At 46.8% G+C, this 24371-nt stretch overlaps 1 protein-coding gene across 7 annotated transcripts in view; it reads left to right on the top strand.

The window, feature by feature from the left end:
* LOC147885411 (uncharacterized) overlaps window positions 1-24371 on the top strand; it is a 49107-nt gene that overhangs the window by 18502 nt on the left and 6234 nt on the right. For 6 of the 7 annotated variants that reach the window (XM_087396525.1, XM_087396524.1, XM_087396527.1 and 3 more), the window contains exon 4: window positions 12477-12690. In XM_087396525.1, the coding sequence (XP_087252651.1) occupies window positions 12477-12690 (214 nt within the window). The remainder of the gene's footprint in view (window positions 1-12476; window positions 12691-24371) is intronic. The other variant, XM_087396530.1, reaches the window with a different exon arrangement.

Below are 24371 nucleotides of genomic sequence, written 5' to 3'. Positions count from 1 at the left end.
ACCCGGGCATCTCGCCAGAGTCCCAAGTGCCCTGTAGGGCTGAAGTAATGTAGTCTCCAATCATATCCCAAAATGCAATGAAGAAAGAAGGGGTGAGGCCATCCGAACCTAGGCACTTGCCCTTGTGAAGGGCTGAAAGTGCAGTCCTGAACTCTGTGTTGGTGAAAGGTGCATCAAGCAAAACATGCATATCCGGTTTCACTAACATAGGGATGCTCTGCCAAATAACCTGTCTAGCATCCTCTCTACCCTCTGTGTCAGGATCTGCAGTAAGAAGGGCGGCATAGAAATCTAAAGCTATGCGCATGACGTCATCTGGATTTGTCTGTAAAACCCCATGGGAGTCAATAAGCTGGAATACACTCTCTCTACTATGTCTAGGGCCAAAAGTAGATTTTAAGTGTTTATTGACTCTACCACCCATCTGAATCCAGAAGGACTCTCGTGCATGAAAGGCATACTCTGCTCTCTGATCAAGCAATGTCTGTTGATGAGCCGTTGCTGCAGCAAGGCACTCCTGAATCCAAGCATCTGAAGGCCATTTCTGCTCTTCCCTCTGGAAAGCTGCCAACTGCTGGCGAATACCAATCTCACGTCTGAGAATATCTCGTCTCCTGGTACTTCCTGGTACTAGCAACGGAGTTGTAAAAGTCGCTAATACCAGAAAGGGCAGCAGCTACATGTGATGGAGATGGCTACCCACCTTGGACATGAGAAACCCAAATCTGCAAGACTGTCTCAGTAAGGTCCTCCTCTGTATACAAGGCATCCGGAATCCTGATGCTGGCAGACCGGCCTCTCATGTGAGGCTCTGAGATAGCCATCACAATAGGAAAGTGGTTTGAATTGGAAACCCTAGCAACAATGCATTCCGATCCACCTCTATCTAGTGCCCAATCATCTACATATAATCTGTCAATGCGTGCATGAATAGGCATCTGTTGCCTCCTATTCGACCAAGAGAACATGAGGGACTGTGGCTGAATAAGAAAGACATCGTCCAACCAAGTATCTATGCCACAGTAGCCCCTTTTGTTGTCTGATGGTAACTCAACCATGTTGAAGTCACCTCCAATCACCCATGAATCCGCAATGGGGGCCCAGGAGAGCAAATCCTTCCACATAATGACACGTTCCACTCTAATGTTGGAGGCATACAGGTTAAGGAAACCAACCTTACGCCCTTCAATCAAGAGAATAATCCACTGAGCCCTAGAGGGGATAATGAGTCATGACTCCGTGTCCAACAACTAAGGGGAGAACCGACTGTGAAACTGAAATAGAAGTGCCTCCCCTAGTGCCCAAGGCAGGCGACCAAAACGTATGGCCAGAAAGCAACTTGCCTGACTTCGCACAATCCCTAGAATCCAGTTTGTGCTCCTGAATAAATAAGACATCAATGGAAGCCCCAGTAACACCTGGATAAAGCTGATCCCAGATTAGCTGTCTGCGGCGGCGATGTGGGACGCCACCTAGGCCCTGTATGTTCCAGCTAACAATCCTCATCAACGGGAGGATGTAGAATGGAACACCTTACCCAACCTAGTGGCGGAAACAAACCCCTCAACAGGGGAAGACCTCCTGCTTGAGGAGCGAGGAATGGAACCAAGTGGCGGAAAAGCAACAGGGGAAAGAACCCTGCCACCTGACGAAGCCCTGTCAACAAGAAACCCAATCACTGGCTCACCAAAAGTAGAGGGCACAAACTCCTCCTTTGGGAAATCTGAAGCATCTGCCAGAGCTGAAAATGAGTTTCTGTGAATCAGGCCAGACACCGGAGTGCGAAGGATCTCTTCTATGGGAAGAGGATCAATAGTGTAAACCATCCCCTTCCCCCTATCCAAGGGAGGAAGTGAGGACTGCTCATGACCCAGTGTTTAAACGGCCACGAAGACCTCTCCTGCCTTGGGGAGAGAGTCTGGCACCGAACCAAATAAAGTTGGACCCGCTGGGTCTAGGGGAGAAGCTGCGATCGGGGAGGAGGTCGAAGGTGGAGCATCTCAGACTGTGTGAGGTGAGACTGGAGGGACAACCCGAACTGAAGCAGAGTCAACTAATGCAACCTCGTGAATTGAAGGTGGAATCTACACACGAACCGGAACCCAACGGCGTGTGGCGGGTGTCCCTGAAGGTCGTGAGGCACCGGAGGCAAAAGGCGGCGGTACCAAAGGAGCGCTCAGTCAATGAGGAGCACTTTGGCGAGTAGGACCACCCTATCGAGGCCGAGGCGCAAGTGCTGGACCTGTACCACCCCTCTGTCGAGGTCGAGGAGTAGGTGCTGGACTTGTACCACCCCCTTGTCAAGGCCGTGGGGTGGTTGCTGTACCAAAAGGCTTCTTGGTCCTTTTCTTCTTCTTGGGGCAATCCCTGGCGAAGTGTCCAATGGTCCTGCAACCACCCCACGGTAGAATGAAAGGGGGGGGAGACAAGAAGGGGATGGGCAGACGAGGGGGGTAGAGGAGAGGGCTGAGGCGGGGGGATAGGGAGCAGGGGAGAGGAGAGGGGGGTAGATGAGAGGGCTGAGGTGGAGGGTAGGGAGCGGGGGAGAGGAGAGGGCTGAGGCGGGGGGTAGGGAGCAGGGTAGAGGAGAGGGAGGTAGAGGCGGGGGGGTAGGGAGAGGGCTGAGGCGGGGGGTAGGGAGTAGGGTAGAGGAGATGGGGGTAGAGACGGGGGGTAGAGGCGGGGGTAGGGAGTGGGTGGAGGAGAGCGGAGGGTAGGGAGCGGGGTAGAGGTGAGGGGGTAGGAGAGCGGGGTAGAGGCGGAGGGTAGGGAGCGGGGTAAGGGGGGGCTGAGGCGGAGGGAATGGAGCGGGGGGGGTAGCAGGCTGAGGCGGGGGGTAGGGAGTGGGGGAAAGGAGGGGGAGAGGGTGCTGAGAGGCATCGAAGGGGGAGCGGGCTGAGAGGGGAGGGGGTGGGCTGAGAGGGAGAGGAGGAGGAGGAAGGGAGGGGCTGAGGGAGGGGAGGGGGAGGGGCTGAGGGCAAGGGAGAGGGAGGGAGGAGGGACTGAGGGAGAGGGGGCAACAAGGGAGCGGGGAGGAGCAGCAGCTTAGTCCATACTCATGATTGACGTACACTCCGTGTTCTCCAAAGTCTTTTTGAAGCTCAAATTCTATGATTTAAAAATGGAAGAAAGTGAAGAGTTGAGTGATCATCTAGCAAGGTTTCAATCTCTTGCTCAACAACTCTCAAGTTTGAAAAGCGTGCGTGATGATGAGGATAAGATGGTTGTCCTTATGAAGAGTATGCACGGGATACCTTGTTTTGAGCAAACTCTTGAAGTTCTACGCCTTGCCACTACCACTTTTTGATGATATGGTGGCTCTACTCATCGAGAAGGACTGCCGTAAAAAAGAAGCCATTCTTGCCTCTGTTGGGGATCATGCATTTTCTTCCACAAGCAAGTCGAAGAACAACAAGAATATTAGTTGCAGGTTTTGTAAGAGAAAAGGACATGTTGAGGCTAATTGCTTCAAGAAGAAGGAATAAGAACAAGAGAAGCATCATGCCAATCTTATTGCTGAAGACCAGGCCGAACCTGAAGAGCACCCCCCTGAGAAGATACATGCAGCCATAGCTGAGGTTTACAGCCTCTCTCTTGAGGAGCATTATGACTGGGATTCTTGGGCTTTCTAGGCCCTATCTGATGTGTGTTTTTGTGTTGAGTCAATAAAGGCTCTCAGCCTTGAGTAGTCTCTCTAAAATGAATGTATTTGGAGTTGATAAGGGTACTCTGCCTTGGGTTGTCTCCCAAAAATGATTGTATGGTTTTTTACTTTGCTATGATTCTGTTGACCACCCAGTTCAGAGTAAGAGGGGTGATGAGTGATGGTCTACTCTTACCGGTCGCAAGCTGACTGAGAAGTCACTATCACACGGGAGGTGTTGGATAGTTGGACTTGCTCTTTGCAGTATTGCGGTGGAGGGGGGGATCGGTCTACTTCGTACGTGTTGGGTCTCACACTCTTGGCTCTGAGTGGGTATTGGTGAAATCATAGCCAAAGAGTGTATGTGATGTGGTACTAGGAGATCTAGTAGTGGTTCATGTGTGAGTGCCATGTGTCACCTTGGGAGTTATCCCATATGCACTTGGTACTAGAGTGTGTGTGCCTAGTCTATAAAGGCTTGTACTTCACTTGTCACTTGATACTTGATGAATGAATGAAAGCCTTGTATCATTTCCTCTCATCCTCGCCTCTCTCTCTCTCTCTCTCTCTCTCTCTCTCTCTCTCTCTCTCTCACACACACACACACACACACACACATCTTATCAGAGCCGGCCCCTCATGCAGGGAGGAGTTTGATAGGCAGCCATTGTTATGGCACCCAAAGGTTTGGGATCTAAAGCGGTGTATGTTTGATCAACGAACGCATATCGATTGGGCGCAGTGGGATAGTGGCCCTGCACGCTCCTTTGGGACTTGGAAGCAGCTTCCTATGGAGTAGGAGGACAGAGATCAGGCACCGTCACACATTCGAGGGGCCGGGACTGGGGCTAGGGCGGTAGAGAGAGATGCAACGATATTGGACTCTTGGTCGGAGAGACTGAGCACCACCTGGACTCCGCACTGTTGGTCTAGACTGTTTTCATGGACAGGAGTGCCTCTCCTCGGGCACATTTCCTTAAGCAAACTCTTTGCCATTTCTTGCGCAGGTTCTATAGAGTAGGGGAGGGAGGCCTTTTGTTAGCAGAGTTGGATAGTGATCAGAGAGATGAGGATGCTATAGATGGGCTTACTTTGCAAAGGATCAGGATTGTGGGATGGCTAGGCAAGAAGTGGACTATTGACCCGGATACGATTCACTTGGACATGGAGGGAGCTCACTAGCGTCTTTGGTTACAGGAGGGGCATCCTCTAGAGACGTTCAGTGGGATCCAAGGCAGTAGTTTTGGCCATGTAGGGCACTCTCACAGGGTGGAGGAGGTGGCTTTCTTCTCTTACACAACCCATATAGGGCACCGTTTGCAGTTGGAGACAGTAGCATGAACCCCCCTCGAGGGAACGACACTGGGTTGAGCAGGAGGTCCCTAGGGAGATCATTTTCCGGTTCTGGTCAAGCCTCTAGTCCAGCTTGCGACCATGAAAGATTTCCTTTTGCTTCTGGATGGTAGCACATGGGGACTTACCCATTGGCCCCTGGTTGGAGCAGATGAGGGTGGATGGCAGATGCCACTTCTGTACAGACAGAGTGATAGAGACAATCCTCATTGCCTTTGGGGATGCCCGACAGCGCAGAAGGTTTGGTCAGCAGCTCTGAGGATAGTGGCGAGTACCCAGTGTATGGAGAGAGACTTCACTTGGGGGATGGTGGCTTGGCTTGCGGAGGGGGCACATGCGTTCTCGATTGTCCCCACCTCCCCATCCTTTTGGATTCACGGATAGATAGTGACCAGGATCGAGGCTCACGAGGTAGTTCCTCCAAGACAAGCACTCTCTATACCTCTAGCAGAAAGAAAGAAAGAAAGTCTATTAACATCCAGTGGAGACCAAAAGGTCTATGGGACAGCAAGAAACCCTCTAGTACATCTGTTTTAGGAGGGAGGGCACATGGCAGCTCCCAAGGATAGTTTGTGGGAGACAATGGCCAATATCACTACTTGGCATATCTCGATTGCTCACTGTAGTTGGGTGATGGGAGGCCAGCAAACTGCTGCGATGGCCACCCTGGTTGCCATCTGGCATGACATCATCTACACTCTTCGTGCTATATGGGAGCATAGGACTCTAGGATCTAGAGCAACCGCCGGAAGGTGTGGGTGCTTCTGCAAGGCATGGCCTGGAGGCTTGTCTATGTTCTCACGGAGAGAGGCATCCGTTGGTTGTATAGTCCGCCATTGTGGTTGTTAGTCCCTGTTTCAGAGTCTCTCTAGGCAGTATGCTGGGAGCTCAAGAAATAGGATGGCCCCTTTAGGCGGCTTTTTTTTTCTTTTTCCCTTGATCAGCACCTCTAGTTTTGCTTATTTGTAAGGTGGTTTCTTTCAACCATTAATAGAAGTTCCTTTTTTCTGTTATTTTTTTAAAGGCCTCTTGCAGGTTGAGATAGAGAGCGGCGGCAAGGATGAGTCGGCCTTGGATGGTTTGGAGTGGCAGTGGATCAGGCTAGTGGGCCGCTTGGGCAAGGTTTGGCTCATTGATCGAGACACTGTCTTATTAGTCCCGGAGGGAGCAGTTTGATGCCTTTAGCTTTGGAAGGACAGACCTCTCCATGATATTTTGTGGGACCCGAGGGAGTGGTTCTGGCCAACTCGAGTAGGACACTCGGACATGATAGAGGAGCTGCCCTTTTTCTTGTATATGACTCGCATCAGGACGGTGCCTTCAACTGGAGGCAGCTTGGAACCCCTTGAGGGAGCGCCACTGGGTTGAGCAAGATGTCCCTCTAGAGGTCATCTCGCACTAGAGGTCATCTCGCACTTCGGGCCTCGTCTCTTGACCAACCTGAGACCATAGAAGATTTATTATTTCTTTTGGTTGTTGTCTCATGGGGGATTGCCCATTGGCCCTTGGTTGGAGCAGATGTAGGTAAGATGGCATATACTTTTATTGCGTAGAGGGAGTTTTAGAGACGATCCCCAAGTGCCTTTGGGGTTGTTCTGCTGCGTAGAAGATTTGGCTAGCAGCCTTAAGGATTGTGGCCTACACACAACGGATGCAGTGGGATTTCACATGGGGGATGGTAGCATGGCTCATGAAGGGGGGGCACACCTTCCAGTCTCACCAGCTTATAGTGGTTCATGGCCAGCAAGTCCCTTGGATAGAGATGTATGACACGTTGCCACCTTCCCGCGCACCACTAACGTTTTGCCAAAGGACACTATTTGGGAGACGGTGTCCAGTACCACTACTTGGAACATCTGGGTCACTTGGTGCAGTCAGGTGATGGACGGCCCTAATGTCAAGTTAGCTTGGGTTAGATATAGTTGTTTTGGATTAGGTTAGGTTAAGCTAACTAGGGTTGGGTTAAGTATCGGTCAGGTTAGGTCAGACTAACTAAGCGAGCGACTTAATTGATCTAGAGGTCTTAGGTTAGTGGTGTCCTAATTGTCCTAGGTGACCTAGGACCCCCCCTTCCCCCTCGAAAAAAGAAGGGGAAAAGAGAGCCTTTTCATAGCTGATTTTCAGGGCCTTCCACAACCCTGTTTGGGCTTATTTGGGCTCCATTTCAAAGCCGCTTCATCGACTTTCCCAGTGTGTCTACACGCTGTATTAGGTGCTCATTATAGTGGGTTTTTTTTGGCTATCTCTTTGAGTTAGCTTCCTTTCTTTACCTTCCATTTGTACTCGCTTGTGGAGCAGCCGTGTCTATCAGACTAGGACTTTCTTGCAGGAAGCTAGCTACATTCGGGCTTCTTTTCTCCCATGGCAATTCACTATGGCACCCAAGTGTGTCCCTCATGTGGAGGAGGCATTACATGAGCTGAAAAAATGTGCCCCTAGAGCATGGAGGAGAGTGCTTCAAGGAACTGTGCCTGTGCATCCCGAGATGTAGGAGAGAGAGGCTGATTGATAGAAACACTTTACCATCCGTGGATGCACCCAGTGTGTGAGGTGCATGCTCATGCTGAGCAACCTCATCACTGTGTTAAAGACTAGAGGACACCCTTCTGGATCTATGGGCTGGTGATCACTATCAACTAATAGTGATGCCTTACATGCAGTGAGAGAAAATATTACAGACTTGTCACATATTGAGTACTTGTTAGGCTAGACTGTGTTGTTGTGATGTTCCAAAATCTCTTTCAAGGAGCTTCCTAGCTTTTTGGCTGGCTGCTCGAGCAGATTTTTAAGATCTTTGCTGTCCCCATAGCCTTCTCTGATGCGTAAGTAGGCTCTACATCTCCGGAGTACATGCTGTTCCTTTTCTACCTCCCCTGTGGGGCAGATTTTGCAGGTTCTTTCCTCTCTGGGATCTGGGGTCTTGCCCATCTACCCCTCTCTACCTCGAGATCATGTGAACTATTTCTAATTTCGCAGATTAGATGCATTTTCAATGTTGATGTCTCCCCTGAGGTATTTCTGGATTCCATAGCTGTCCATTGAGTTAATATCCTATTTATTAATTTGGCTTTTTGCCCCCGGGTTTTGTCAGAGTTTCTGTAGCATTTTCTGTGTCATAATCCCCCTTATTTCGCATGCATCTTCTGCTATATCAGCAGCATTGTCAATCCTTTCATCACACCAGCCAGCATGCCTAGAGTTATCTTGGGTTCGCAGGGCACTCCACAGCAGTGGGAGAGGTGTCAATCCTCTTCTCAGTGTTTTGGTATGATGTCCTTGCAGCAGCGAGATGCATTTGGCTGGTATACACGGTTGGGGATTCATGCTCCCATTTCGCCAACGATGAATATGTGTAGCCATACACAGCCCATGCATCAGACTTTTGGCTCTACACGTCATTAGAGTGTCGGCTATGGACAGCGGCCCGATCTTAATGATATGTTGTCTGAGACATTGTGCTCTTGCCGTGCCTTACGTGTGGCCATCCGTGAGGAGGTGCCATTCCATCATTATATGAACCTTAAGCGTAATGCTGCCCGAGAGGAATTTCCACTTGTTCCAAGGTATTATCGTGAACACAAATAGGGCCCCCTAATTGGTGAAGAAAGTAAGAGGGGTGTAAAGGAAGGGCTCATTAACCTAAGGCACATACAAAAATTAACAAAGTTTCTGGATGGACGTCAAAGGCTACCTTAAAATCTATCGTGGCCCTCCTCTCCATGTTTTTCACTCTCTCCTTCTCCCTGCTCTTCCATCTGCCTTGCTCTGGAGCCTCCCTATTCTTCCATCTTCCGCTACCATAGCCATATCTACCACTTCATTGTTCATTTTTTTGCCTCTACCTTGTCCCCATGAATTTCCAACATCCTCCAACTCAAATTTACTGGCGCAAGTTTATTTTATGTGCATAAAGGCATTTACGCTTTACCAACTGGGCATATAACCTCCGGTATCAACACTTTTCTGCCCAAATATTTCCTGCAAACAAGTTCTACCCCAAATGGCAATTGCTTCCACCGTGATACTCATGGGTACCATGCCAACTTGTTGCACAAGAAGCCCGTAAATGATGCACCCAAGGGAGGGCAAAAGAGTCTTACTTAGCCTCCAATGAGATAAGCATTAACCTTGTCAAAGAGCTCCAAGTTTGCTTTCGGGCATCAAGCATCCTTCCTTGCCCTTGATTTTCTGGTTCATCAAACCTTCAAATGCAGTTCTGCTTCTTCTTCCCATTCCTGTCGAGCCTTATCAAAAGCAATCAACTCTGATCTACTTGAGACGAGAGGAAAAGCTTCATATGCAATAGGTTAGGGGGGGGGTGGGGGCCCCCGCTCCAACCAATTGCGTACACAATAGGTTTTCCAAGGGAAGGGAGGGGGAGATTTCTGCCACCCCACCCCCCATCCAACCTACAGCAAAAGATGTCAAGGATAAGCTCACTGTGCACAAGTTCAAGGGTGACATATGCACTTTCAATGAGCTGGAAGAATGGCTCACGAAACTGGAAGACTACGACCGCTTCTATCTTAAACATAACGAGGTGCGCATTATATTTGCTGGCATGCATTTATAGGATTATGCTTACGCTTGGTGGCGGTACATGAGGGACTCTCCACAAAGGCCAACCACTTGGGCATAGTTCAAAAAGCTGATGGCCACTACATTTGTATCCCCGCTAATACTAGAGCAGTTCTTCGCCGAATTTTATGAACTATCTCAGCTGACAAGCATAGTCCAGGAGTATTTGCAACGATTTTGGAGACTTTCCCTTTTTATGCTTGACATTTCCGAGAAGGGAAAGCTGCTGCGTTTCATTCATGGTTTCCATCCATCCCTGGCCTCCGATATGAGGGCTCACTGTTGGAATGCGTGGAGCATGCCATGTGTGGCGCCGGGTGCGGGTCCCAAACCGCCCCATAGCCACGTCTCCTCCTCAACCCCCAAAAGGTCGACCAAGGGATATGAGGAGGTCTTCATAAGGCCTTTATATACAAGTCCACCAAGATTCCACATTGCTATACGGGATTAGGCTCCCCATATTACACGTGTCCAAAGCACAAGACCCCCTCTTCATTTCTTCTATTTAGCCATGCTCCGAGGGTTGAAGGCCACACCTCCAACACTCACGACCTCAAACCTCCTTTCAGCAAGCAGCCAAGCTCGCGTAGGTATTCGAGCCTAAGTATGCCAATAGGTACAAGAATGCTACATGCAGCCCACATGGATCTGCATTTGAGCATGAAAAGAAACCGCGGATGCTTGAATGGCATGACCGGAAGGCTGTAGCAGCCTCATTTCCTAGGTTTTCTACAATATCGGGCAGCAAAATTCCATACTCAATGCCTTATAATCACCACAATGGGAAACCAAGAGGAAAGCAACATGCTGTAGCAGAAAAATCAGATATGAAGCAACATAGTTTAGTCATTATGGACAGCAGGGAGAGGGCAAATGAATGCTTTAAGTGGGGGGAGAAATGGACTCTTGAGCAAAATATGGGGAAAGAACCAAACTAAGCATGATTGTTGAGCTTACCGACCATGCCGCCGATGTCATAATGCGGTTTTAACCTCAGAAAAGTAGAGTTTCCTCCGCCCTCTCTCCCTCCACTCGATCTCTGAACTCGCTAGGCTATGTTCAGAGTGACCCTCATCTTGGGCGGTCTCTCCTGAGGGAAGCTATGATAGGATGGACTCAATAGAGTGTGCTCTGGTGGTCACTCTCCGTGCCGCTGGTGGTCCCTGCATCCCTCTCTCTGTCATCCAGGCTGCCTGCATGTCAGCTATCTCCTCCACCTCCATCCCGCTGTGTCTTGGGGCTGACTTAATGCATAGAAAGTTTGTGAGGTGTCGCTGTGCTCTATCAGCCTCTCTGTCCTGTGGTCTGATCGCAGATGCTTCTGAGATCCTTGATGTGACTCATGAGGAGATAGATGGAGCACACTCCAGATGCCGGAGTCAGGAGTGGTTCTGAATTTCGGTACTACTTAGCTTGGAGAGCACACCCATGACACACACACAGGGTTTAGCCCCGCAAGGGTATTCCATGTTGTATGCCTAGAGTCTCTTTCATAGACCATCATCCTGCTGTACTGTTCCAAGCACAGAATGATGCTAATGGGAATGCCCCTGTGGATGAAGATTATCATCCTGCTGTACTGTTCCAAGCACAGAATGATGCTAATGGGAATGCCCCTGTGGATGAGGAGGAGCAATATTGGGATGTTCAAAGGGTACTTTATTCCATGCTTATGGACAGTGGGAGCGCACACAGTTTCATCAAGACCAGGATCTTGTAGAAGGTGGGGCTTTTTGCCACAAAGCTAGACCAGGGGCTGAGAGTTGAGGTTGGCAATGGACAGCATATGGTTAGCATACTATGTTGCCAAGATGCGAGAGATCCGGCTCTCTCGTGATTATGAGTTTGTAGGTGATCTCTTTGCATTGGACAGGGGATGTTGGATGAAATCCCTGGGGGAGTTTAATGTTGACTTGAATGCCATGACTCTCTACTTTGCACATAAGGGCAAAACAATGGTTTTACAGGGTTTGATGGCCCCAAAAATACAGATCATTTCAGCAAGGCAGTTGGCCCGAGCGCTCAAGAAAGAAAGTGGCTTGTATGCAATAAATGTGTCAATGGCTCATACGGGTAATATTCTCGAGGTGGAGATATGGAAATGCAGCTCTTGCTCTCAGATTTTGCTGATATATTTGTCAATTTTGAAAGGACCATATGAGAGAAAACAAAGCTTAACATAAATAGTTTTATCTCTAGTCTTTGTGTACAACTAGGCCTTGTTGAAACAAAGAAGACCCAATCACCTTTACTGAATTTCACAGCCCTCCATCGCTTATTTCCATTCTTTGACGTATGTTTCTAAGCCTGAAGAATATGCTTCCTCACCTTATCATCTGCTGAGAAGGTTTAGTTTAATAAAATTGAACTAGTTATGTCAAGCTTACTACGACAAGTGGGATAGCTGTCCATCACTAAAATTTTGCCACTATTCGTGAAAACATTTGGGTGGTATAGTTTGGCTATGCTATAGGCTTGGACTAGACAAAGGGTGAGTAATTTACTTATGAGTATGCAAGTAAATCACTTTGTAGGAATGTGTGAAGTCGAAGACAATGTGACTATTTTACAATTGTTTATTTCTCAACATTGCTTCCACATTTATTACAAGTTGTCCTCATTGAAAGGGTTGTAATACTCTCATTGCTTGGAAGCATGTTCAACGGCCATTTTATGGCTTTTGTAAATGCATTCTTAGCACATAACCATAAGTGCGTACTTTGTCTGTGTCTCATATGTTTGAAGCATTCAGGTTTATTTTGTGTTATCGGATTTGTAATAATGCTAGTAGTTGAATTTGTTTCTTTTCTAAAGCACATGTAGTGTTGTAATTTAGTTAAGCATTCCATCAGGTTAAGAAAGTATTCCATGTCATTGATGCATAGCTTGTTTCCTTTAATAGGGATTATCCATGTAGCATAAAAGACGAGTTCATAGCTTGCTCCAAGGTTTGTGCATCTATTTTAAGAGGATTGGGCAATGAGAAAGAAAAAGTTGAAGTTCTATCAAAGCGCATTGGTGAGTTTGAGAACGAAATGGATCCTGTTGCAATGTTGTATCCTTCAGACAAGTCAATTGCTGCTGTTGTCTTTCCTATTGCAGAGACGCTAAAGCAGGTATGAATATGCCTTGAAATAGAATAAGTGCGAAGAATGCATTAAAACTTTTATTAGAGTTCATAGTAGCAATGAAATTATATGTGGAGATGAGATTCGAAGATGCATGGTGGTGGCTCACAACCTATATATATGTGGGTCTAGCATGAGCAGCCAAGAACCCCATCGTCCATGTTTATGGAAACCAATGCCAATGTTCAAAAGGCTAGGTGAGTGACATCTTGCCCTTACTCCCAAGTAGAGAAAAGGATGTAAACAATAAACCAAATGTTTGCAAGGATGGATGGAAAATCCACCTATGGCTAGGCTTCACCTTTCGATGGAGATGTGCCCTGTCCTAATATTTGTTACCAGCTATCACACCCTATCCTTTGGCAAAGAGGGGATTCTTGTGTGGCTTTCATAGTCATCTATGTGATTCTAGTTGTAACATGGATCCATTTTTAAATCATATATGCTAAGGACTTGACCTCTTTGCCTCAACTCGAAAGATATGTGCCTCTCGTGATCCAAGCTTCTATGCCCTAATTGTATCTAAGTCTAGTTAGGTTATGATATATTGAGGATATGGGTCCATAAATGCTAGGGATCTTGTCATCTCCACATGCTGTATTGAGGGGAGCCATTTGGGCATTGTTCATTTGCTTTAGCCAAGTGTAGAAGATAGGAAGCCCAAGATGCTCGAGCCACTATCAGAGAAAAGGAAATCTTTAGTGGGTAGTGACTAGTCTAGAGGCGAGCACAAATTTGGAGTTCATGGCCATGGGTTTTCTCTTGCACCGTGTGTCTTTTACAAAATAGGGCCATGGGTTTGCTCTTGCATCCTGTGTCTTTCACAAAATAGGGCCCAATTGGAGGCAAGCTGCAAGCATCTACCAGTCTTGGCGATGTAGTGGATTGGGTGCACCAACATAGTCACATATAAACGCATTTCAGGGGACCCTAAATGTGGAAACCTTTTTGGACAAGGAAATGCTTGAGAGGAATTTTTTTCGACCATGTGTGTGTCTTGATATACATACATATATGTACACACACATGTATATATGTGTGTGTGTGCTGAGAGGTTTCACCCAAAAAAAAGTGTGCGCACTAAGAGTTTGGTAAAGGTGTTTGATTATCTACTTGCCTTGTAGGACCCCAACCGCTCTTATTTTATTTCATCCAAAGGGATTCAATGGTAGGTGATTTGCTTCATACAGATGATACTTTGTTACCTTTCCATCAGCAGCCAGGCAATATGGTTTAGGGCAGCATTATCGGCCCCTTTGGCATTATATTTCTCAAGGTGCCAAAGCTAGAGCTTACTTATCGTATTATTGATTGGGCTCTACATTGTGAAGGTTCACGCACTCAACCACACTATGGACTAATTTGTCAGTGGCTAGTTTATATAAGGTTTTGTTGCCTCCGCCTTGGATTTCAGATTAGACGAATCAGATTTGGTAATAGTAATGTCAAGTGGCAGTGCAAAAGATTGCAGCAGCTTTGGAGTTGCAAACTTCCTCTTCGGCAACAGGTCTATTTATGGACGATGATGTCTGGAGTTATTCCGTTTGGACAACTCATTGCACGAAGACGTCTTGCTTCTGTTGTTTGTCATAGATGCCGAGCTCCAAAAGAATCCTTGCTTCATTTTTTTTGGCAATGCCCTGTGACTCATGATTTTCTCCTTTTGCGACAACAGCATCTCCAAGATTGATATTCTAATGCTTGCTTTGGCAAGCTGTTCTGACTTTTTGGGATCCATCCACAGAGATCGGGATTTGATCTTTTCTTCATTTGGATTCGATATTGGGGACTCTGGACTCTATCGAAAGATACAAATAATACGGTTTTGGAGGTTTGACTTTTTCCAAGATTTCGCTTAGGAGATCTTTCTACGAGTGTCTATGTGTTCGACAGATAGATTCCAATGTTTTACTTGCCTTATATTGAGATCTTCTGATGCTGTAATTGCAAATTCCCTGAAACTGCCTCTTGTGATAAAAATTACATGGATCTCACTGAGAGAGAGAGAGAGAGAGACAGAGAGAGAGAGAGAGAGAGAAGAGAGAGTTTAGGGAGAGTTTAGGGATTCGTACTATCTCTACGCCTCCCCCTCGGGTGCTCTAGACCCTTCGTTTAGCCTCTGCTGCAGTCATGATTTCATCAAGGACCTGCCGCTTTGTTGCACACTAACTTATGACCTCTCTGGAGCAGTCCTTGGCGGTGGTTTCTCACTTCTGGGTCATAGCCTATCAACTGCACTTTTTTGGGTATCAACTATCCTTCGCTACTGTCACATGAATCTTCTTGCCATCGTTCTTTCTCTCTCGAACACCTTGTCGCCAGTTTTTTCCTCCAAAACCCTGTCTGTGCGTGCATGGGTTCGTGTATGTGAGTCTAGTGGGCTGTTCCTCTTTCTTTTACCTATCAGTCTGCTACTCTCCTTTCGCTTTGTTTGTGGCCTCTTCGTATATTCTATAGCCTCGTATTGTGGCTTTTCATTTCTTTTCCTCATTGATGTATATCCCTGTCTTTTTCTCATCTTTTCTTTTGCTGTAAATCTGCACTATTTTTCACTATGTCTTGGTTCATTCTCTCGGGTGTGAATTTGCTCAGTGCAGTTTTGAGGGGATTAATAGCAGTCTTTCATTGCTTTTCAGTTGACTTTTCCATTTCTGTTTTTCTAGCCCTTCCCTGTAGGGTTTTTGCTGCCTTGCTGTCCATATATCTTTTGAGCAATATAAAGTTTAGATTTTCAGGTTTTTATGGCTATATAGACATGGCAGCTTATCAGTATGATACGACATACAACAAAGAGAGATTGGCTCAGAACAAGAAGTTAAAGGAGGCTATGGGTCAGGATGACCCTCCTAATGGCTCTTATGAGGCACAGCTAGTCTATGAGGTTATGAATAAGGGGTTTGAAGGCACCCGAAAGGATTGGAAAGTTTCTGTCCCCTCAGTTGGAATAACTGTAGAGGTGGGCGATATAGTTGATCCAATCAGAGTATATGCCAAGCATGCGGTAATTATCTTTTTTCCAAGTGGCATGCCAACTGTTGCAAATGTGGGCACTTGGCTGACTCGCACTTTAGGTGGATGTTTTGTTCAAATTGTTCATTATGCAGCTCGGGTTTTTTTTGAAGTGATCATGATGGATGAACAGCACAAGCGAATGCTTCTTGAGCATTCCCCCCCTTTATGATGTGCAACAAATGGTGCACGTTTTGCCTTGGTCTCCCACATGGGACTATCCATCTTTGATTAGGCATCACTGCCTGGATTGGGTTGAAGTGTTAGATTTCCCTCAATGCGTTGAAAAACTGTTGCCGAAAATTTTAGCCTCTTTAGCCAAGGTGGTGTGTCCACGCAGGCAGAATGGGAACTCAAATAGGTTCTGCATTCTTTGGACCCAGATGTCCCTACGCCAGAATCATATTCAGTCACAGTGAGCAATGTGGCAATGGGAAGTGCATTCGACAAGCTCAAATGAGGTCTTTTTTGTAGGAGCTTGTTTTGAATGCAATAAATTTAGACATATGGCTTCCCAATGTCCTCTAGCCTTACATAAGATGCCTCCAGAGGATATGCCTGCTCTGGTACAAAATAAGGATGCCCTTAGGACTTCTGGCATCAAGACTAAAATCCAGAAGTAACTTTCTGTTGCTTAAGATAAGTGGAAGGCTAAGGTTCTTTACGCCAACAAGGGAACTACTCAAACACTCCCGGTGAGTCTTCAAATGATGGTTGGAAAAACGTAAGTGTCTAACATATAATGTACAGGGTTTATGTGATTTGGGGAATGGAAAATTGTTTGGGATTATATAGACAGACTGCAACCTGATAAAGTGGCCTTGAGCATAACCAGCATGGCTATGCTGTCCAGACAGGGCATTTTGCTGGCTATGTTATTTTCAATGCAAGGGATATCTCCTATTTTGGAGTGGCACTTCTTGTGAAGCATGCCTTTCAGCCAGTTTTGGCTTTTAATGACCGAAATGGTTGTTGGATGATCATACAATGCCTTCTGCTGCAGGGAGAGATTTTTGAATTTGCTTCGGTCTATGCTCCTCAATCTTCTCAACATAGAGCTTTGATTTGGCAAGATATGCAGCAATATCCTTGGAGCCAAAATGCCTTCTTTGTGGAGACTTCAATAATGCGCCACAACCAGAAGATAATACCTCTGGTCATGCTGACCTTTGAGAGAATGCAATGGACTCAATTGCTCTCTCAGTGTGATATGCTTTATCTATGGAAAGAAACAAGGCCTTTCCTTCTTGGTTTTACTTTTCAGGAGAATGCGCAGTCCTCACATCGTGCTCGCCTTGATTGAAGGTATTTGTTCAAAGTACACAAATATGGAGCTTTTACATGCAACACGTCTGATTATGCCTTCCCACTCTCCCGATCATGCTCCTCTTTGGTTGGAACTCTCTTTTTATGAATCACAACCCTCTTTGGTTGCCACATAATATGTTGCTACTGATTAACAACAACTACTTACAGCATGATGCATATCAAAATCTGGTCAAGGATGCCAATGCTCCTCTTTGGGTACAATGTCACATTGATGCTGATTATGCCTGGACAGCTTTTGTGACTCGCATGTGGAGATAATTATATGCATGATCTTAGGGAGGATGGTGCCAAAGCTAAAAAGACGTGTCAAGAATTGACAGAGCTCAGTCATTTTCGAGATTTATCTCAAGCTGAGGCTGCATGTCTATGTCAGGCTACTCATTTCTTCGTTGCAACGATCGCAGAAAGCTAGGAAAAATGGAAAACCAAGGGCCAGGTTGAGAGATTTTACTAATAAAGGCTGCTCCTCCAAAGAGTTTTTTAAGAGTCTACATTATAAGAGGCAATTTACTAATATTTGCCGGGTGAAAAATTTAGATGGGACCTGCAACAATTCCAGAGCACAGCTTGTTGAGGCATGCGTTACTTAATTTGCTACACATTTTCGACAGGCTGATAAAGTTCACATGCAGTAAATGTCAATTTGGTATTTGGCCACTGTACTTGACTGGTAGTAAGCCTGTGATGCAGCATAGAAAGATGGGAACCAAGCTTGTGTGGGTTTGTCCCTTGCTAACTGCCTTTAGTTGGGACTCAAATGCCTTCTCAAAATTTGTAAACCAGTCAACTGCAAGGTCACCCTCTAATGCATATTTGGGGATTGAATATGCAAAATACAGTGAGCAGTATGTTCTCTTATTACAGGTGGATTTTTCCAAAGCCTTGGATACTATACAATGGGATTTCATCTCGCGAACTATGAAATCTTTGGGATTTGGGCAGAAAATGCAACATGTTATTTATTGGCTATATCAAGATAGCACAGCTGTTGGCATAGTGGAAGGAGATACTACTAATCTATGGACTCTTTTTTGTTGAGTACGGCAAGGTTGTCCTCTCAGTGCTTTGTTTTATGTCATAGCTACTCATCCTATGCTTTGATAGATGGATTGTTGGAAATGGAGTAAAGAATCACTCACTCCTCACACTCCGGCGGATCGCAGCTCAAATTATTCATCCATAGATGTGGGCAGACAAAAGCTCAAAGATGAGCATACAACCAGCCAAGGAATGCTGGACCAACTCCTGAGTCTACTTCTCTCCTTGCGCGCTTCCCGGTGCAAGGCAGGTCTGTGTAGGTGATGAGAAATGAGGGAGGAGTGGAGCCCTTTTTATAGGAGGGCCTGCTGCCCTCAAAATGGCCGACTAGGCCAGTCAGCTGCAGCCAACTGCACCGACCTCTGAAGGGGCCTAAATGGCCTCCCCTTGGTCGGTTTTTAGGCCAGCCTCCTGGCCTTTATAAGGCCCCATATGTTGGGCCTTTGTGCTGCTACTGGTTGGTCCTGGTACTGCTGCATATGCCCCCGCATGATGTTGGCGCAATCCTCCACTCAGCCAAGTACCCTCAGGCCTTTTCCCCCCTACAGTCTCCTGGCCCCTTGTCCCCTCCAATCGGGGGCTCAGAGGTGGGGCAGTGACATTTCTAATACCCCCTCTCAATGACACAACTGTGGGCCGATCCCCATGCGTCGAATGAGGTGTTCCATGTGCTCCCTAGGAAGCGCTTTCGTGAAGACATCCAAGATGATGTTTTCGGTCGGGAAGTACATCAACTCAATGAGTTCTTCATCGATGAGTTCTCAAACAAAGTGGTAATGGACCTTGATGTGCTTCGTCCGTGCAGGTTGTTGGTGATCGCTATGCAACTCTGATTGTCGCACATAACCACCATCGCATCTTCTTGGGCCACATTCATGTCCTCCAAGATCCACCTGAGCCACAATGCTTCGCATGCCGCTGTACAAGCAGCCCTGTATTCGGATGCCATAGGTGCAGGTATCCTTCAAGTACCTTAGCACCCTCATACCTGTGTCCCAATGGGCCTTCTTGGGTGTGGCGGAGAACTGACAGAGCAATCCAACTATGTAGGAAATATATGATCAGGTATTGGTATGGTAAAGCAAACTCCCCACCATGTGTTGATCATGGATGAATCAACTAGCTGAGATGGATCATGCACACTCAGCTTCAGACCAGTTTCCACGGGAGTCACTGCTGCTTTGCAATTTTCCATTTGAAAGCGTTTGAGCAGTTCCCTGCAATATTTCTCCCATGAAATAAAGATACAGCTCTTTCCCTGCTTCACCTCAATCCCAAGAAAGTAGTGAAGTATGCCCAAGTCCGTCATCTCGAACTCCTCCAAGAGAAGTCTCTTGACCTGAGCAATCTTCTTCGTATGATCCCATGTAATGATGAGGTCATCCACATATAGAATCAATACCAGCCGCAAATCCCCCTCTGTGTCGAGATAAAGATTTGTCTCTAATGGACTCCGTGAAGCCCGATCTTCTGAAAGAAAACATCTATCCACTGGTACCAAGCTCTGGGGGCCTGTTTTAGCCCGTATAAGGCCTTCTTAAGTTTGCAGACCTTTGATGGGGATCCTGGAATCTGAAATCCTAGTGGCTGTGCCACATATACCTCCTCCTCCAGGGTTCCATTAAAAAATGCAGACTTGGCGTCCATATGAAAAATAGTCCAACTGTGATGAGTAGCCAAGGCAATGACTGCTCGAATGGTCACCATCCTAGTTGTGGGGTCTCGTCGAAGTCAAGTCCTTTTGACTGTGCATAGTCTTTCACCACCAATCTCGCTTTGTACTTGTCCAAGCTCCCATCTGACTTGAACTTAAGCTTGTACACCCATTTAGTCCCAATGACCTTCCGCTTGGTTGGTTTGGGCACTAAATCCCAGGTGTCATTTTTCAAAATTGCGCCATCTACATGCATGGCTTCCTGCCATTCTGGAATATCCTTCGCTTCCCGGAAGGAACGGAGCTCCTCAAGCTGAGCCACCATAGCGTAGTTCATGGAGGGAGTCTTCATGTTACGTTGAGATCGCCACACTCTAGAACTGCTCTCGGGAATGTCTGTGACCCGTGAGTTTGCTAAAGTCTTCAAATACCACTGAGGTAGCTTTTTCTCTGATGGAGGTACCTTTGTTGGAGTCACCTTGGGAGCCGTTTTTGGAACAACATGCTCCTCCTCCTTGGAGTCTTCAGTCGTCTCCACCTCTTGGATGGTGACCTTGCGTGGGGGTAATGACGGAAGTTCAGGAACCTCATCTGCAAACTGTGGCTCTGACTCCTCAAAGATCACGTCCCTGCTGATAAGGATCTTCTTCTTTTCCGGGTCAAAAAGGCGATAGGCCTTGAATTCTTCACTATATCCCACAAAGATACATCTTTGGCTACGTGAGTGTTGATTGGAGTCGCCTTCTTGCTGAGGAACTCCGTTCTAGAGCTGGAAACCCTGCTCTGATACCAAGTTGGAAATAGAGGATAGAATCACTCACTCCTCACACTCCCGATCGCAGCTCAAACAACACTCAAAGAGAAGGGGAGAAAAAGATAGCAAAAATCAGGTATATATTCATCCATAGATGTGGGCAGACAAAAGCTCAAAGATGAGCATACAGCCAGCCAAGGAATGCTGGACCAACTCCTGAGTCTACTTCTCTCCCTGCGCGCTTGCCGGTGCAAGGCAAGTCTGTGCAGGTGATGAGAAATGAGGGAGGAGTGGAACCCTTTTTATAGGAGGGCCTGCTGCCCTCAAAATGGCCGACTAGGCCAGTCGGCTGGAGCCAACTGCACCGACCTCTGAAGGGGCCTAAATGGCCGCCCCTTGGTCGGTTTTTGGGCCAGCCTCCTGGCCTATATAAGGCCCCATATGTTGGGCCTTTGTGGTGCTGCTGGCTGGTCCTGGTATTGCTGCATATGCCCCCACATGGTGCTGGCGCTCCTCCACGCAGGCTGCTGGCGTAATCCTCCACTCAGCCAGGTACCCTCATCCCTTTTTCTCCCTACAGTCTCTTGCCCCCTTGTCCCCTCCAATCAGGGGCTCACAGGTGGGGCAGTGACAGGTGGATTACTTGGTAGCTATGGGTGCTTTGCATGGTTTGGAGATACGTGGCAGTAAGCCATTGATTACACATGCATATGCAGATGATTCCTTTTTCTGGCCTTGGAATACAGAGAGGGATCTTTCATGCCTCATGCGTGCTTTATCTTTTTATGGCCAGGGGAGATGGTTTTACCCACGCAGCTTGTTCGCCACCTTGGCTACCCATTGGGATGACAATCACTTGTCGTCAACACATGGACTAGGTCCTTGATATGCTCAAAACGAAGCTGGAAAACTGGAAGTCAAGCACTTGGCCTTTAGATTCTGCTATCGCATTGTTCAATCCATATTGGTGGCATATGTCTAGTTTATTTTCCTTTTATGATGTTTACCAAGTAAGACATTGCTTCCTTTATGTCCAATATTACAGAGATATTCTGGAAGTCATGCTATCGCTGCAAAGCCCTCAGGCTACTTTCAGTGGATCACTTTCGCTCTCCTAAATGCATCGGGGACTGAATATCCTCAATATTCACATGCATATTTTGGCTCACAAAACTGATGGTGTAATTTATGCAGGGTGATCAGCCATGGATTGATTTTGATTCTGCACTTATCTTCCTTTGCTTTTGACAGTGGCAGCCTACTCAATGGGACTTTATATTTGGCCATATTGAAGGCAAAGTAAAGGGATGCCTATTTGTTACATGTTTACTTTCTGATTGGAAGCACATACTTTCCCACCTTAAACGGAATAGCAGGGATACTCTTGCAAGAAACTCCTTGCAAGCTGAGAGCCTTCATTGGTCGAAGGTGTTCTTGCCCGCTTTGGCTTTGCAGCCCCGTTGTTCTTATTTTCTTTGTTCTAAAGGAATTTCACATGTGGATGATGTGATTGATCCTACTGGAATGGTCACTCTTTTCCAGCAGCAGTGAGATAGTCTGCTTTAGGACAGCACTACAGACCATTAATGGCATTTATTATCACAGATGCTCCATGATTTTCAGCCGATTCCTCATCTAAAGGTTGGTTATCACCTCCAAGACTGGGTTCTTCATTAGGATAATCATGTTCATTGCTAGCTGACATCATGGTTGCATCTCTATACAAAGTTTTGTTGCCTCCTCCGTGGTTTTTTCTTCATACTAATCGCATATGGTCCATGGCTCGCACCTCTCGATTGCGGCAGAAAAGATTGTAAGCATATATGGGATTTAAAACTCCCACTTAGGCAAAGGTTATTCTTATGGTGAGTTTTAATTGGCGTTCTTCCTTTTTGTGTCGCTCTTAGCTTGTCGTCACATTGCACCCTGCCACTTGTAGACGATGGCTGTCCTTGAGGGAGTCTCTCTTCGGTGATCCCACTCTTGCTAAATATCAATTCTTTTGGGTATCTCTACTACGTGCATGGGATTTAGATTATCCAGCTTTCTTGTCATAAAATGATATCTTTTGATACTTGTTACTAGAGGTCCTGGCTTCTTGTAATATAATCTCCGATGGATTTCACCAAACAAAAATCAAAGTGTGTGTATTTATGAAAAGTGATGCTTCGAGTTATTCCGTTTCGATAACTCCTGGCATGAACACATATTGCTCCATCTGTTTGTCATAGATGCCCCGCGGGCTCCACGGGAATCCTTGTTTCATCTTTTTTTGCAGTGTTTGTGACTCGTGATTTTCTTCTTCCTACAGCAGCATCTTCAAGCTCGATTTCCTAATGCTTACTTTGGCAAGCTTTTTTGGCTTTTCAGGATCCATCCACAGAGACTGGGATTTGATCTTTTCTTCACTTGGGTTTGGTATTGGGGATTGTGGACTCTAGGGAAAGACATAAATCATAGAGTTTTTGGAGATTCCACTTTTTCCAAGATTCACTACTTCCGGATGTCGCTTAGGCAATCTTTATATGATTGTTTGTGTGTTCGACAGATAGATTCCACTATTTGCTTGTCTTACATTGAGATCTTTTCCTTTTTTTTTTCTTCTTTTCTTTTTTTGCAAAGAAAAGAACCTTCTATTAATGCTTGAAAGACTTCATACAAAATAGCAGCCCTGAAGGTGCTGAGTATGGAAAAAACCGGGAAAAGAAAAATTGGCCTGTTCTAGAGAAACCCAGTTCACTGCCTAGGGGATCTCTGGTATTGGGGCTAGCAGCCAGGTGGGGGGACTATACAACCAGCGAATCCCTCGCGGAGTGAAAATGTAAAAAATTCGTGCAGGCCAAGCCTTGCAGAATCGAGCATGCCTCGTGACAGTCGCCCTAGAGGCTGGGGTCCCACGCTCCCAGGTGGAGTGGAGGGTGTAGGTGATATCCTGCCAGATGGTGACCAAGGTAGTTGAGGGTGGAACCGGATGCTCACCCATTTCCAAACTGTAGCAAGCAACCCAAATGTTCCATGCAGTAATACTGGCTACTACCTCCCATATGCTGTCCTTCGGAGGAGGAGGAGCGAGGCTATCAGGAGGGACCGCCTCATGGAGCTCTATCCTCTGAATTCTCTGACCCTGTATCCGGTAAGCTGGGGAGATCTCATCAATCTGGGACGCATGTCCTCCCTCAGTCAACCAGGCCACCATCTCCCAAGTGTAGTCCCTATCAAGGCTCTGCATACGAGTCATAATCTTGAGGGCTCCCATCCAAATCCTTGCTGCACTACGACAGCTCCAAAGGCAGTGAGAGATCGTCTCCAAAAAACCAGCTAAACAACAATGACACTGCCCCTCCACCCGCATCTTCTCCAACCACGGGCCGATGGCATAGTTACCGTGGAACGGGAACGTTTCGGGAACGTCGGATGCTGGAACGGGAACGGGAGCGGATCGGGAACGTCGGGGAACGCCACGTCATATGACATGTCAGCATATGACATAAAATGACAAAACATTTAAAATATCCAAGATTAAACTTTAAAGTCTTAAACATTAAAAATTTAAAGACTCTAGAGTCCAGACTCCAAATTGAAATTGAAAAGAAAGTACATTGCATGAGGATATATAATAGCTGAAAATACAAAAAGCCAAGAGGACTCAGGCAGCAGGGACAGCAAAGGAGGAAGGCAGCAGGCTTAGCAAACGAGCCAAAAAATAGTCGCAGCAGCTTATCTAACTGCCGCTGCCGTCGTCGCGCAGGAGCACATGGGCCGGAACGAGCGTTCCGCCCTACGTTCCGGCACGTTCCGGAACGTTCCGCCTGATAGACACGTTCCGCTCCCGTTTCGCCCGTTCCGGGCACTCCTGCAGCTCCGGACCGGCGTTCCGGCGTTCCA

The sequence above is a fragment of the Dipteris shenzhenensis genome, chromosome 25 (assembly GCF_047967505.1).
Source record: "Dipteris shenzhenensis isolate YYH24624 ecotype China chromosome 25, Dip_SZ_1.0, whole genome shotgun sequence".
Taxonomy (NCBI): Eukaryota; Viridiplantae; Streptophyta; class Polypodiopsida; order Gleicheniales; family Dipteridaceae; genus Dipteris; species Dipteris shenzhenensis.
Note: the sequence above shows the minus strand (reverse complement) of the source record. Positions and strands in the feature narration are given on the sequence as shown.